Source organism: Aureobasidium namibiae, assembly GCF_000721765.1.
Source record: "Aureobasidium namibiae CBS 147.97 unplaced genomic scaffold scaffold_13, whole genome shotgun sequence".
Taxonomy (NCBI): domain Eukaryota; kingdom Fungi; phylum Ascomycota; class Dothideomycetes; order Dothideales; family Saccotheciaceae; genus Aureobasidium; species Aureobasidium namibiae.
In genome coordinates, this window is record NW_013581196.1 from 74,381 (window position 1) to 89,779 (window position 15,399).

General features: G+C 50.9%; 7 protein-coding genes across 7 annotated transcripts; 5 read left to right on the forward strand and 2 right to left on the reverse strand.

The window, feature by feature from the left end:
• Positions 1-923: 923 nt before the first annotated feature.
• On the forward strand, positions 924-1,799 carry M436DRAFT_51478 (ribosomal protein S6e; the record flags this gene model as incomplete). Its single annotated transcript, XM_013570065.1, has 3 exons — positions 924-1,379; positions 1,478-1,645; positions 1,704-1,799. The coding sequence occupies 3 exons, from the start codon at positions 924-926 to the stop codon at positions 1,797-1,799; spliced, it is 720 nt and encodes a 239-aa protein (XP_013425519.1).
• An 857-nt stretch (positions 1,800-2,656) lies between these two features.
• On the forward strand, positions 2,657-3,265 carry M436DRAFT_65385 (putative phenol acid carboxylase; the record flags this gene model as incomplete). Its single annotated transcript, XM_013570108.1, has 2 exons — positions 2,657-2,831; positions 2,898-3,265. 2 exons carry the CDS (start codon positions 2,657-2,659, stop codon positions 3,263-3,265), a joined length of 543 nt encoding a protein of 180 aa, XP_013425562.1.
• Positions 3,266-4,892: 1,627 nt separating this feature from the next.
• On the forward strand, positions 4,893-5,078 carry M436DRAFT_50992 (uncharacterized protein; the record flags this gene model as incomplete). The annotated part of the gene is made up of 1 exon (XM_013569987.1): positions 4,893-5,078. One exon carries the CDS (start codon positions 4,893-4,895, stop codon positions 5,076-5,078), a length of 186 nt encoding a protein of 61 aa, XP_013425441.1.
• A 663-nt stretch (positions 5,079-5,741) lies between these two features.
• Positions 5,742-6,488, reverse strand: M436DRAFT_65386 (uncharacterized protein; the record flags this gene model as incomplete). The annotated part of the gene is made up of 2 exons (XM_013570109.1): positions 5,742-6,235; positions 6,326-6,488. 2 exons carry the CDS (start codon positions 6,486-6,488, stop codon positions 5,742-5,744), a joined length of 657 nt encoding a protein of 218 aa, XP_013425563.1.
• Positions 6,489-7,104: 616 nt separating this feature from the next.
• M436DRAFT_50890 (MAP kinase-like protein) lies at positions 7,105-9,989 on the reverse strand (the record flags this gene model as incomplete). The annotated part of the gene is made up of 4 exons (XM_013569968.1): positions 7,105-9,471; positions 9,530-9,687; positions 9,744-9,817; positions 9,871-9,989. The coding sequence occupies 4 exons, from the start codon at positions 9,987-9,989 to the stop codon at positions 7,105-7,107; spliced, it is 2,718 nt and encodes a 905-aa protein (XP_013425422.1).
• A 2,223-nt stretch (positions 9,990-12,212) lies between these two features.
• On the forward strand, positions 12,213-13,976 carry M436DRAFT_51489 (uncharacterized protein; the record flags this gene model as incomplete). The annotated part of the gene is made up of 1 exon (XM_013570066.1): positions 12,213-13,976. One exon carries the CDS (start codon positions 12,213-12,215, stop codon positions 13,974-13,976), a length of 1,764 nt encoding a protein of 587 aa, XP_013425520.1.
• Positions 13,977-14,978: 1,002 nt separating this feature from the next.
• M436DRAFT_50865 (uncharacterized protein) lies at positions 14,979-15,167 on the forward strand (the record flags this gene model as incomplete). Its single annotated transcript, XM_013569958.1, has 1 exon — positions 14,979-15,167. A coding segment is annotated over one exon (189 nt), but the record flags the coding sequence as incomplete, so codon positions are not given.
• Between the last annotated feature and the right edge of the window lie 232 nt (positions 15,168-15,399).

Consider the following 15,399-nt stretch of genomic DNA (forward strand, 5'->3'; position numbering starts at 1 on the left):
GTGCTGTATCTTTTTCAGAGTATGATGTTGGGAAACAAGGGCCACATGGAGAATATGGAGACAGTGTATGTGCCATTAGAAGGTGGTAATGAGACAGAGCTCGCTTCTACGTTCAAGTGCTATTCTCGACCACAGACAGGATAGTCCAAGACAAGTCCATCTGGTTAGAAGACTTGCAGACCCCACGCACTCTTCGATCCCCTAGTGCTCCCGTGACGATGTCGCAGTCAAAGGTTAACTTGAAGTGAAGAACATGACTTATGTGATAATATTATTCGCGATAGCAAGGACGGACATGGAAGTGAAGTTGGATGTGGCTGGATGTGGAAGTCGCTTCGGGCTTGTCACGTGTGTTGAGCGAGGCACCCACAGCTGACTAAGCGATTGCAAAATCCCAGCTCGCAAAGTTCGAATCTCATTTTCCGCAGAAGCGCGCAGCGACCACCGACGACGACAACTCTCGACAATAGTAAGAATCACCCCTCATGCTGTTGGTATGATCGACGGATACTGTGGCTTGGGCATATGGCTTGCAAATATTCTCTGGACATGGACGGCTACGGCTACGGCTACAGCGACAATCGCGGCGCCTGCACACACGTCTTGCAACACGACATGGCCATCTCCAACGACTGCGCGTAGCATGCGACAGCCGTCAGAAGCACGACTACTGTGGCACCAGCAAGATGAGCTCGAAAGAGATGCCTTGACGGGTCGAAAAATTCTCTGCGCCGGACACAACACACCGACAAGCAGTCCAGAACGAAACAACAACGCGCACACGGTCCACTGCACACGCCTACGCTTCAGCCATCCATTAGAATATCTGCGCAGCCATATCGCCCAATCCACAGCCCAGCCGACTGCCATACAGCTTTCTACCACACCAAGCCTGTCGTACTGACCAGATTCTCAGAGCCACCATGAAGCTTAACATCTCGTACCCCGCCAACGGCTCCCAGAAGCTCATCGAAGTTGAGGATGAGCGCCGTCTCCGCGTCTTCATGGACCGCCGCATGGGTCAGGAGGTCCCCGCCGACTCTGTCGGTGACGAGTGGAAGGGTTACGTCTTCAAGATCACCGGTGGCAACGACAAGCAGGGTTTCCCCATGAAGCAGGGTGTCATGCACCCCACCCGTGTCCGTCTGCTTCTTGCTGAGGGCCACTCGTGCTACCGCCCCCGCCGTACCGGTGAGCGCAAGCGCAAGTCCGTCCGCGGCTGCATCGTTGCCATGGACCTGTCCGTCCTTGCCCTCTCCATCGTTAAGCAGGGCGAGAACGACATCCCCGGCCTGACCGACGTTGTCCACCCCAAGCGTCTCGGCCCCAAGCGTGCCACCAAGATCCGCCGCTTCTTCGGTCTCAGCAAGGATGATGATGTGGGTACTCCCCTTTCCATCGTCGCCGGTTCAAAGATTCACCATCTTTCTGAACCGAGTCTGAGTTGTACAAGTATGCTGACTGTGTCGTGAATTAGGTCCGCAAGTTCGTCATCCGCCGTGAGGTCCAGCCCAAGAAGGAGGGTGCCAAGCCCTACACCAAGGCTCCTCGCATCCAGCGCCTGGTTACTCCCCAGCGTCTCCAGCACAAGCGTCACCGCATGGCCCTCAAGCGCCGCAACGCCGAGGCCTCCAAGGACGCCGCCGTACGTCTTCTCTGCCTTTCTCTCGACGTTCATAACAGTCTCGCTAATTCACTCTCAGACCGAGTACGCCAACATCCTCCACAAGCGTGTTGCCGAGGCCAAGTCCCAGCAGCAGGAGATGAAGAAGCGCCGTGCTTCCTCCATGCGCAAGTAAACTTGCCACTCCAGCGCAGAATAGCATGGGTCAAGCTACGAGGCTGGCTGGCTAAGACACAAGACATGCAAGTCGTGTCGAAAGGTCAAGAGTCACGTCCATGCAATATCGGCTTCGTCGGAGTCAGGTTATGGTCGTCCATGGAATGTCCAATGATACCACACTGGGGCATTTTAAAAGCGTTTGAGAGTTCGTTTTATGACAATGCTCTTCACACATTCCAACAAGGTCTCTCAAAAAACTTCTTTTTTTCAAAAACTTTTCTTTGCGATTATATGATACCACCAAACTGGATTTTGTGCTCGACTTTTGAATCTTGTCTTGCCTTTGCTTGTGATTGAACATGCTGCAAGGATCTACCGTGAATCTTCCCAATGCGCCGTCTGTCGAGCAATGTTACTCTGCTTGAGCTTAATGTAACGCTGCGGACGCTTCCTAGAGGACATCTGACACAGCTTTAAATCTCGAATCCCTTCCAGCGGTAAGTGCAAAACCCGCTTGGTCAGTTTATCTTCGATATCGGTTCCCAGTCGGTAGGACATGAAGACCCTCGGCCCGAACTGTTGTTGTCGGTCGAGATAAGCATGCTTCGACCTCAGACCGTTGTTTGCCGAAGCATCCGAATCTGGACACTTGAAGGAGCGCGAGACGTCATGAGAGCTATACAAAGTCAAAATCACCAGAGCTCTTCTGGCAAGAATCGCGAGACAGTTCGGCAGTTGAATCTTGCTGGTCCGAAGAATATAAGTACTTACTTGAATATCCAACCCATCAAACTTTCGTTCAGTGGACCCATATCCATATCAATCCTCAGTACAATTCACCATCTGTAATATACCCGTCTCTCCTCAGCCGCCATGGCAGATTCAAAAGAACTTCCCACCTTTCTCACCAACACCAACCTCGATCCATCCTTCGACACCGACATCAAAGACACCCATTTGATCTACGACTACGCAGCTCAAGCCGAAGACGGCACACCCGAGAAATGGCGCTATGAGATGTGGTTCTTTTCCTCCAACCGCATCGTGTGTAAGTCTTTCTCTGCTTGCTCCCTTTCCTTCACCATTCACAGCAGCCCTCTCACGCATTTCACAGATGCCATCCACGGCGGTCCCATGGCAGGCCGCATAAACTACCAAACCTGCACTTACCAATGCATCCGCCCGGGCGAATTGTGGCAATGCAACTGGCTGGAGGAAACAGGTACAATCTGTTCCTTGGTGTATGATATCAAGAACCAGACCATTACAACTCTGATTGCGTTTTCAAAGGGACATTGGAATAACGCAAAGGAAGCTAGAGGTGACAAGAGAGATGCAGAGGTGTTTGAGAGGTGGAGGGGTTTGGCTAAGCAGGGAACGCAGACTGAGAGGTACATGTTGAGTGAGCAGGCAAAGATTGCTGAGAGGTTCAAGGGTAAGGGGGAGTTGGTGCCTATTGAGCAGGATGCTGTGACCTTTTAGATGGTGGAACGTGGTTTCAACTGATCATTTCTTGGAGTATGGCTCAATCTTGCAAAGTCATGTACTAGTACTTCCTAGACATCCTTCTCTACCTCCTATCACGCTTATGCCATCAAGACACTCTTCGTCAATATTCATACCGAAATTTCAAACCCAGCTCAATTCATCGAACCCACCCTCCACCCATCGTCGTCTGTGCAACCTTGCCCCAAAACCCTTTACCCTCACTCTGACTTTTATGCCACTCCATCTCCGCTTTGAGCGTTGGATTGACTCCCTCAGCCCTCAGCTTTCTTTTTGTTTCCTCGTTATAATAGTTTTCAAAGTCAATTGGTTTGCCTGTCTGCGGGTCGATTGGTATGTTCGATGTGGAGGCATTGCTGTTGGGTGTGATACCCCATTTTGAGGCTGCGTTTGCGTCTGCAGAGTTTTGGGTCGTTGGAGGTTGGGAGGACATGATGTGATTGTGGGAATATGATTTTTTTTTGAGGAAGATTTGTTATGGAGATGTAGATGCAAGTAGGAGAGCCAGTCGTTTGATATTTATAGACGGTCTATACCAAGGCTGGTGACGTCGATCTTTGTTCCGATAACCGAAGGATTCCATACAGTGGAGTTGATCCTCTCCCTTACATGTTCAGACGATCATGTTTCGAAAGGGTTCATCGTTCTGCTCTTCGCTCTGCTGCGGTTGTGGCAGTGATGATGATCAGTGGTCGACTGCCATTCTGCCGTCCAGCAGCATCGTCATCTTGAATGTTGATAATACACCTTTTTGGAGCAGTGTTCGTCACACAAGCCTCTTTAGCTCAGTTGGTAGAGCGCGGCACTAGTAATGCCGAGGTCACCGGTTCGACTCCGTTAGGAGGCAGTATTTTTGTGCCTTTTTCGCACTATGTCAAAGGCACATGGCCACTTTTTGCTCTGAACTGGCGCTCTCAATACCTGGAAAGATGGTGTGATGGTGTTGTTAAGAATTGATGAAGACAAGGCCTGTGAGCTGGCTGGACGTCGAAGCTGAAGCCAAGCCTCCAAAGCTTCTCGCACCTCGACATCAACTCCCTCTCTCCTCTATATCTGTTCTCTCGCCAGTGTGGAACACGGGATGGTAATCTTACAAAGCACATCGTAAAAGTGCATTCTCTGATCCTTGTATCGTATTCTCGTACAACAATCACCATTCCGGATCCCGAGTCTTCCGGATCGAGGAGGCTGTGAGCACGACAAATGAGAAACCATGATGTCATTGCCACGAAGGTGTGCCATCACTGGAATCAATAAAACCGACTTCTTTGCGCTATTGATTGAAGATCTGAACAAAAAGGTCTACAGTAGTTGTTGCTGCCACACACAATCGCATTCACGACTTCCCTCCTAGATATTACTGCGTCATTCACAAACCAACAACTTTGAGCCTGGACCTGTTGAACATACACTTCAATCCACACTTACTCCGACCAACGACTCACGCGACAATCAATATCAGTCGCATACCAATTACAGACTACGACTCATCAAATCGTCTCATCAATTACCACATAGAATCTCGCGCGACAACATCTACCACTTTCATATCCAAACACCCCGCGCCACACTGAACCACTTCGCACACATCACGACTACCACAATGCCGACACGAACAACAACATCACCGCGCGACACCCGCACGCTCATGGAACGCTTCTCAGATGCACTAGTCTACATTCTCGCTTTCCCCTTTATAATCTTTGGCATTGCGTTGAAGAATGCGTTTACGGGACAAGGTCAACATCGCTCTTATCGCAAGAATCTGCCGGCGCAGAAGAGGATATAAATGAGTTGCTGAAGGCGGAGTTTGGGTGGGTAAGGGATTGGAGAGACGAGACGAGGTGGGGTAATGGAAGGATGAGAGCTCGAATGGAAGAGGGGAGAGGATGGAAAGAGAAAGATGCGAGAAGACGAGGATAGAGATGGAGAATGTTTATACCCGGTTTGATTCATGGTGCTGAGGTTGAGGTTTCTCCAGAAAAATTCGAGAGAAAGGAGATAGAGGGAATCATGGAGGCTGAGCTCGACGAAGCTTTACTCAGATTTGATCGTGCTGTTGGATTTTGGTCATGGCGTGATTGATCATCACGAGAATTGTGCATATCTGCTATGGGAACGCAGAATCTCTGTCAGTAGCATTGCGTCAATGGTCCATGTTATTCGCCAACACAGAAACGGTCATGTGAATGCACTACCCGCTTGACCTCCCTCCAAATCGGATTGAATGCTATGCGTTTGATAGTGATTCCTCTTTCGATGCCCTCTGGTGATTGAAGGCCGCCCAAGTCCTGCTCTTGTCCACGCCTCGTAGAGACTCGTAGCCAAAGCGAGAACATCTATCACCAGCGACCAAGGACCTCTTAGCGGAACATGTCCATCTCTACAATGTGTGATTTGTTGAATTGCTCAACTACGTAATGACCCCGGATGGGCCACTTGGACGGACCGGTCAACCCTTGTGTTTGTCGTGTTCAGAATCAGAGAGGTCCTTTGTCGAATTGTCCAGCTCTTCTTTGCGTGCCTTCAGCTCGCCAAAAGTCTTGACGTCCTCGTAGCCGTCAGGCATAATCCCAGTTTTTGCAAAGCAGGTTTGGCAGTCATACAGCGGTGGGTCAGATGGAACATGACGCTGCCACCATAACTTGGCTCCGTCTATCCTGTAGCTGCCACAAGTAGCGCAGATCTGGCGGACTTTGTCTTGCGTGAAGATTGGCGTATGAGTTTTCCATGGAAGCTGCCGCACCCAGGAGTGCTTTGTCCATTTCATAACTTTACGGCGAAACCGGTAATGAGCCTGCAAAGATACCTTGCGTACGTATACTCGGCTACACTCCCGTCTACGTTCCATGAAAGTAGGATCCTTGTCTCGTTTGCGCTGATACCAACGTTGGTGGGACATCGCCTGTTGATCACGCAATGCTAGATCTTGGTACTTGCGCGCGGCTTTTTGTTTTTCAAGATTCAGACGTTTCGCATATCTTTCAGTATCATCTTTGAGGCGACTATACCACTTGCTGGAATAGCTCGCTTAACGTTCCTTAGCTTCCTCTTCCTTGTCCGTAAGAGACCGCACCTCGATTATGTTATTGGTATGATCGGCATTTGTATACTGGACCAAGGAAGATGAGAAAGCCCGTACAGTTGTCGCTTTCCAGAAAGATAATGCCGAGAAGGCTTTGCACATAGCCAATGACATGATGAACGAATAAGTTTATTATGATAATCCTGGCAAGTGATCGGGTTGTCCTAGTTTTGATCCGATGTGGTGATATTGCGATCTATGACTAACATAGTATCAGTATAGTCATTCGCGTCTGATGACCGACGGGACGGGTGATGCTGAAGGAATCAGTCGCTCAAGCTGTTTATGGAACCGATAAATGAGGATGATGGTTGGCTAAAGAGCGGAGACACAAGCAAGACTCGCGATGCGCTTCAAGCCGGAAACTGCCGAGTGCGAGACGCGCCTGCCATATCATTGCCATCGCCCATGATACAAGACTGGCTCATTTTGCACCTTTATCCGTTTCAAAAGGATGTATGGCGACAGACTGCACTCACAAAGAAAAAAGGAAACATGACACAAGGACGTGATCTAGGAACTTTTGTTTGTCAAAAGTTTTCTTTTCTCTTGTTCGTTAAGAGGCACTGCTACACTCTACTATCGTACAATTCCCATACTCATCAAAAACGTAATTAAAAAAACAAGACACATGATCCCCTTAGCACCTACGCTTACATCTAATGGGAAAAATAGCATACACAAAAACCAAGAACATAACTGTAGATGGTTCAAAAAAGGTAGATGGCAATCAAGCAGATCCGGGCTCCTTTGGCGCACAGAAAGCATACCCCAACAACTCATCAGCCGAAGGCCTCTTCTCATGCTCAATCTCAAACGTGCGCTCCAGGAAGACCTTAGCATTCTCGCTAGCTTGTTCAGGCATATCAGGACGAGCTTGTGCCGCAGAGCTGCCAATCTTGAAGATCGCTTGTAGCTGAGTGCAATTGGGATGTGGATGCACGCCAGTGAACATTTCGACAATCAGACAGCCAAGAGACCAGATGTCTGCTTTGCGGGTGTAGGCGGTTTGCTTGACAACTTCGGGTGCCATCCAGAAGACAGAGCCTTGGAGCGAGACGCGGGGGCCTGTGCGTTTGCCAGTGGAAGGGACGAGGAGACTAGATGCTTCGACGCGCTTACTGATGCCGAAATCACTGATCTTCACACTGCCGTGGTTGTCGACGAGAATGTTGGCGCCCTTGATGTCGCGATGGATGATGTCCTTGGAATGGAGGTATGCCAGTCCAGAAAGGATTTGTCGGACAAAGTTTGCAATCAGTGGTTCACCAAGAGAACCATAGTTGACGAGCATGGTGGCGACCGAACCACCAGCGACATACTCGAGGAAAATGTTGAGGTGAGAATCATCCGAGTTGGATCCGAGATACTGTACGATGTTGGGATGCTTAAGCTCGCGCAGAAGTCCAATCTCTCTTTTGAGAGCCTCCACCATGTTGTTTTTCTTGGCGTCGAGGTGGGTGCCTGAGGAGGATGGCATCTCGACTTGCTTGCAAGCCATAAGCTCGCCAGTAATGGCGTGTAATGCAAGGTAAACAGTGCCGAAAGAGCCTTGTCCGATCATGGCACCCTTCATGTACTTGAGGTTCTCCCAACTATCATTCTCCAAATGTTCCATCAGCTCATCATCAGATTCTTCGCCATCTTCGGCAATGACTTGACTGAGACGTGAGTTGAGAGATCCACCGTTCTCGGTGTTTGCTGGGCTAGTGCTACCGGTGTCGTCAAAGTAGCTTTGCATGATGGTGTTTCCCTCTGGATCAGTCACAGCAACATTGCGATCAGTCGAGTCAGATCCGCTGTCGGCGCCGAAAGAGACGTAAGACTTGCGATTGGGCTCCAGAGGTGATTCTTCGTCCAGAGGCTCAAGGACAGATGATGTGATAGAATCGCGATAATTCGAGATGGGACGACCAAGACGGACGACAGACAGAGGTCGAAGTTGTTTTGGCTGATTGGCAGAATTCAACCAGCTGTCGGCGATTGTGGGGAGCGGAGGGGCGTCTTTGAGACTCGAGGCAATGCTGAAGCTGCTCATGGTGCTCAGGCGGTTGGCAGCTCTACTGAGTCTGCGTGAGCGACGCATTGACATGCGCACTGTCTTGTCCATCTCCTCCTTCTCTATATCTGGGAAGTATGAGGTAAGATCCTGAGTAATAAGCTCGGTGGGTGGGCGAGCGCCATAAAACTCTTTGAGTTTACGTGCTCTGGCACCGGCAGTATTGATGGCAGGCTGAGCAGCAAAGTACGAATTCCTTTCACGCTCAAGTAGCGAGGCAGGAGACATTGGGTAGCTGACAGCAGCCAGAGGCTCGCCGATGAGTTGCTCGATCTTGAGGTGGCTTTTTGATTTGTTGATGGGTTGTTGTACCTCGATTGCAGGGGGCGACGGCGCTTCTTTTTCGGCAATCTTTGCAGCAATACGCAGCTGTTCTCCTTCTGGCTCTCCAGCATGGATTTTGCGGAGCATCAGACGGCCTCTTTCACCACGCACACGATCATTGCAAATGCGGAGCAATTCAGTGTCACCCAAACGACGGCAATACTTGGGGTCCGGGTTGAAGCCATCAAGAAGATAGAAGCAAAAGTTCTTGACGTGGTTTTCGTTGAGAGCACCTTTCTTGAGGGTCTTGAGGACAATGTCGTCGGCAGTCTCGCAGCCTTCAATATTGATCATTGAGGAGCGACCGCTGTCGAAGATGACTCTGATCAGAGCCTTGTCGGCAGGTAGGGCGCTGCTGTACGTAGCGAGATTATCGACACTAGGGCTGGAGCGTATGTGGCCGGCAACCGGACCTCCAAAGCGTGGAGGGGTTTCGCCAGGGGTGAGCCTTTGCGAAGGCTTGGGCAGATATGGTGTGCTGCTGCTCTTTTGCATGGGTACACGAGAACGGTTCTCTTGGTCTATTAGAGGTGAAGAAGGGCGAGAGTTTGCTTTGGCAAGGTCCTGGCCATCGATGCGGCGGGAGAGGCGTTTGTCGCGGAGAGAGGTGGGAGGCTGTTGTATGCGTGTTGTGGAGAGGATGGCTCGCTCGCGCGGTGACGAGGCTGGCGGAGCATTCATTTGAGCGTTGCCGTCGAGGGTGGCCAGTGACAGCTGTAGGAACCAGTCAGCAGCTGGCTAAGTGTGTGTCTGTGGTGTGTCGGTAGCATACCCTGTTCATGTTCCGTTTACTCGTCTTCTTGTAGACGCTTGTCCTGAACAGCTTGGCCTGGGAACCGATGCGGACTCGGTCGCCGATCTTGTTGACACCCATCTCTTTCAGTGTGGCAGGGTCCATGTCCATGAGGTTCTCGCCAGTGATGTTGTTGGCTGCACGCGCGTTAGTGTTGTTTGACAGAATGCGCAGGGCAAGAGCAACAGCGTACCCTTGAAGATGTCGACATATTGGCCGCAGTTGATACTGACGAGCCATTCGGCAACGCGTTGTTCGTCCCAGTTCCTGCAGGCACAAATCAGCAGCTATTGGCAAGTTGAGTTTGATATCGAGCATACTTGACGGTATCAGACATCCTGGAGGAGTCGGAAAACTCGGATTCGGTGGGGCTGCCATATACGGGGTTGTTGTTGTTGCGAAAGGCGGGCGAGGTGTTTTGATATGCTTGGGAGCCCATGGCTGCGGGAAACGAGGGTTTGGACGCCAGCATGGCCATTGTGGGACGACAAAGGTCGGCGTCAAAGAAGAAGTGCGCAAGAGGCGTCGACAGGCTATTGCTTCATTGTCTGCGTCGACAGAGGGCTCGCGGGGATGATGTTGTTCGCGCCGTCTTTCCACAGAGTGGGATAGTCGTTGGTCGTGGGTTGCTGGTCAAGAGCGACGGCGGGACAGCTGAGGGCGAGTTGCGGGCGTGCGGGTTGATGGCGTGTGTTGTCGTGCGTGTTTCAAGATGCAGTCGTCGCCTCTGGTTTTGTATGTAGATACGAGCTGGCACACTACCAGCCGAGCAGTCACAGCTGTCGATGATTTGCAGAGGATGAAACGTCAGAGCGACTATCACTCGGTAATGTCGGAGGGGATGTTTCTTGCTGACACGCTGCTGCTGCTGCTGCAAGGAAAGAAGCTCGACTTGCCAAAACAACAACGACGACAGAGGAGCCACACGACCGACTCACCGTCTGGTCAGAGCAAACTCAGACCGACCGCTGTCCAGAAATATCTCTGGCCCTCGTCGTCGCCGCGTGCGCCCCGTGCAAAAGCCTCGCATACCTAATCGAATCCCTCAAGTCGCACTAACTGAACATGAAACGCCCGCTCATCCAGATTCCTAAAAGGGCCCAACGGCCACCACTTCTGTACGTCTTGATCGAGAAGCCACTGACCGCTGCCCGCTCCCCAGCCTCTTCTTGACGATAATCAATTGCTACAATATCGAAGAGCGTGCGCAATCCCCAGAGTCCCATAGCAGAATGCACAGCTTGGATTGAGTCCGGCCCTGAGCAGTAAAGCTCAGACACGGCTGCTCTGCTGCATGACTCTATACGCTTCCTGATACTTGTAAGCAGCTGCTGTTATGCCTCTGCTGTTGCATTTTGTCCACAACCTTCTGTAACCTGCAGCGTTGCAGCTTATGAACGCCTACATTCTTAGCGCGGACCCTCCATCCTCATCACTGATCACTCCCCTCTGTCCCAAGGGACCGAGACAGCCTGCCTTTGCGTCTCCATGACTTTCAAGACTCAAGAATGTAGATATGATAGTCCCGTACAACGCTTGCAGACTCTCATCTTCTTCATCCGAACACCCGTGCCAATGTGGGACTCAGCAAGCTCGGCGTCCAGGCGCATGTGTCAAGACAGCTCGTCGGCCCGGCCTGCAGTGAACATCAGCTTGCTAAGATTTTGATCTGCTCGACCCTCGGCTTTGCCGCCGACCCGTTTTTCTGCCATTTGCTTCCATGCTGATGAACCACCATGCAGCGATCGAGCTGATCCATGAACGTATTGTGACGAGCGGCCGCATGACAATAATTGTCGCCTTCCCTACCTGGTAGCGGGATGGAGGTCACTATCTGGTAGGTTTAGACCGGCCCGGCAGCCGTTTGTTGATCTTTGGGGCATGTGTTCGGTAGACCTCAGCTTCCAACATGAAACGATGACGCCAAGTTCTGACCCTGACCCTATATTCGTTCCTTTGTTGTCGCCGGGTCAAATCAGAATTCCAAGTCTTAATGCGACGTCTGGTTGTCTTGGTGTCGAGACGGTATGGGTGTGCAGCGACGTTTATACAAGCAGTTGGTGTCGCAAGTCATTCTAGTGAGATCGAACAATTTGGCTTGTAGGATCAGCATCTGAAGCGTGGCCGTCTGACTGGTGCGCCTGGGTCGGTCTGCCTTATTGTTGTTATCACGATGCTTGATGATTGGCGTGGCGTATTCGTGTCTACAAACCTGCTGGGTCTCCATGTCAATGACGACGAGTGGCTCGTCCAGAACGCCCAAGAAATCGTGTCCGCCTTGTCGCGATCCGCCATCTGAACTACCAAGTAATCGATCAACGAGACTCGAGCAGCCGAAACACAGAAATAAGGCGTCTTTCTTCTCTTTCGCTGGACTGCGCGGCATCGAGGGCTCGCTTCTTCCTCGTCGATTGTCCCGTACTTCTGCGCCAGATCCCCCGCGACATCGCACCAGCACTCGCATCGCATCGCATCGCCGTGCCTGCGCCTGACAAGGCTAACAGTCTTCGTTTCATTACCACTCTTTTGATTCGCAAGTCACCACCGCTACTTGGATAACTGCTCTTCGAAACTCTATTAGAATATCAGCATCGTGTACACGGTACATAGTCACGAGCAAGTGACGCTGCTCAGCATGGCATCTGGAGACGGCTACCATCCTATGCAGTCTGCTGCTGACAGCTTCGACCTTCGTCGGGACGAATATGCTCAGAAGCCCGAGTCTGACAACTATCGCCGTACCAGGCCACGCGGCAACTCGAATGATGTCAGACCCAACAGCATATATCAACAGAACCCCCCTGTCGAGAATGCTGTCAATCATGCTTTCGAACGCTCTGATGCAGCTGGTCAGTTGGATCCAGCTCTCGTCGCTCAAATCACCGAGCAGGTTATGAACAACCTCAAGGCTTCTGGCATTGGTCAACAGCAGCCACCACCCCTTCCAATTCATACTAGATCTGCCCATTCGAGATCCCCGGCCGAGTCAGCCGCTTCGATAAACTGTCCATACACGCCGCCGTCTCCGACAAAAGACTCTGGCAGTTCCAGATCATCTCCTGAAACACCTATGTTCCATGCAGATCCTCCAAACAGCAGTTACGATTTTCCACCTCCTAACAGAAGTAGTAGCGATGCGTCGCCTGTCTACGCCGAAAACCGCAAACCAAGACCTGCTCATGCTCGTGCGCCCTCGACATACGAAGAGACGGTCTTGGAAAAAGCCTGGCAACCTCTGTTTGTCTCGGGTCAGCCTACTCCACGATTGAGCCAATTCCTTCGAGGTCTTGCTCTGCACATCATCGATGACTACGAGCCAAAAGGTAGTCTTGTCATCTCGCCGGCAAAGATGGTTCAGTTTTTCGACAACGTTAGGCTGTCCTCTGAGATCTACCCTTGGCGAGATATCTTTGGAGGCCGCGTCACCTGCGAGTCCATCTCGAGGGTCTATCGTGATCTGCGCTGCCAGCATCACTTTATTCAGCTGGGCAGTCAATCTGTTCCAGATATCCCTGCCTTGACTCCAGATGGCTTTGATCAATTCATGACCGTTCTTATCCAAGCACATCCGACCATCGAGTACCAACGACTCGCAAAGGCTGTTCTAGCCATGCCAATCAGTAACGCCGATGACCCGAAAGAACGTTTTCCGAAAGAGCTCAGCCGCCGACTCATCCCCAAGGAAGAGGATATCACACAGCAGCAACGATTACATGCTGCTCTGTCTGCCGATCGTAACATACAACTGCGCTCAAGCAATCCCATGCCTCCTCCCCCTCCTCAAACAAGATCAGCCCAGACACAACAGTCTTCAACTCCAGCCTCTACCTCGACATCCTTTACTGAGAGAGAACGTGCGCCCTACTCCAATTATGCACCTGCAATCGATGGGGATGATAAACGTACTGCTCCTGCTCCGATCGAGCGTGAGCGGCAGCCTTACACCGCAAAGGAAGGCTCGGGGAAAGTGTACGAAGACGATCGTCGAAACACTAGTCGACCAGAACCCGTAAATCGTACCTCACGCGCCAACTCTGCTGCACCTCAGCCACAGTTCGTTCAAAGCAAACCTACCGATATACCTGCTACAGGGCAACGGCATCATCGTCTTTCTGCGACTGGACAGCGACCCAACTTTGGTACTCCTCCACCTTTGGGCTACCCTCCTAATCCTTACACTCGTTCCGAGGGCACGAACATTGGCGACGTCCCATCTTCGCACTATAGCTCCAACATACACTCTGATGACCGAGACCGAACGAGATACTTTCGAAGAAATGATGAGTCTAGAGACTCGAAGCGTGCTTCCTGGTACCCCTCTCGTGGTTATGATTATGATGGGCAATACGATGACAAACCGAGACCCGCAGGTGGCACTGACGGATACGGAAGCTACAATGGCTATCCTCCAAATCAGAAGTACTAGCCTCAAGACAGCAGTCGACAAGCCGACACGCACGGTCACGAAATCCATCACCAGCATACCTCACGCTATAACCCCAGAGTCTTGGAGTCTTTCATTCTTATTCCCTTCTTGCGTCCTCAGCGTGTCTTTCTTACTTCGTTATTGCTTGGGTTGTTCTGCTTTCTCTTCTATACCCCTGACCAGCAATGACTTCTGTATATTTTGAACAGTCCCCGGTGGACCGCAGGCGCATAATGCAATTCTCCAAACCTCTTGTTCTTGATAGTATCGATCTGGCCATTATTGGCCGTTTGGAACTTTGACGCGATGCAGTCCTTGATGAATGTTTTAGCAAGACTTGTAAACACACACGCTGTAGAGTTTTGAAACTCTGACAAGAGTTCTTCCTGTAACTTGATTTACGCCCTTGCAAAGGAGCAACTCTAACCGAAACACCCCCTCCAGGTATCAAGATTCCGGGGAAACCAATGATGTCATTTCTGCCAGCCTTGCTTGTGTTGGTGTGCTTTTGCTAAATCAGGGACGAAAATGATCTGCGAACGTAAGCAAGGCATCTGCGACCCTTTCTTCTTTCGTCGACTTTTGAATCTGCTTCTCTTTCCCCATCTCAGGTCAAGCCAGCATACTCAGTCAGAACATCATATCCCAAAACATCAACGCTAAAATCACCACAAGTTTGGAATACCGAAACGGAAATACGAAGAAGAAAATCGCAATCATGTCCGACAAGAACCAAGAGCCTACTCATGATGAGAGTTTGAGTAATTTGCCCGCTGGACTCACGGACGTCAGTTTGGGAGAAGGACAGAAAGGTGTGTACCTAGCTCCTCTAATCCCTTCCCCTATCATCTTCCTCAGCTGCATGCTCTCTGTCCCCTACCATTTTATCCCTCTACTTCGCTTTCATCCCCCAATTCCTTCGTCTCCCGGACTCCGCCCCTCTTATCTTTCGCTTCTCCTGCTTCTATCTGTACTCTTGCTGTTCTGACCAACCATAACACAGGTCTTCTAGCTCCCCTAGGCGACCCCGTGGGCAACGCCCTCAACAAAGGCCTTTCCCCTGTCGGCACAGCAATCGGAGGTATTACAAATGGAGGATACACCAAAAGCAAAGAAATGGATAAAGCTGCTGAGGAGCAGCAGAGTATAGGTGGTAAGGAACAGAATGGACAGAATCCTTTGGGACTGTAAGGGATGAACGGGTAAGAGGATAGGAGAAGGGGGAGGGAGGGTACCGGGGAGGGAGAGGACTGGGAGAGTTTTACGACTTTTCAGTTCCCAAGTTTTGGGGCAGAGTAGAAAGATTGTCTATTTGATGATCATCACATGACTATAATCCTATTCGACGATTTCTCCGTGACAACTAATGAGAATGTGTTTTCTGTCGATTGCATTTTGGCAGGATAAGCGATCTAAAAGTGAC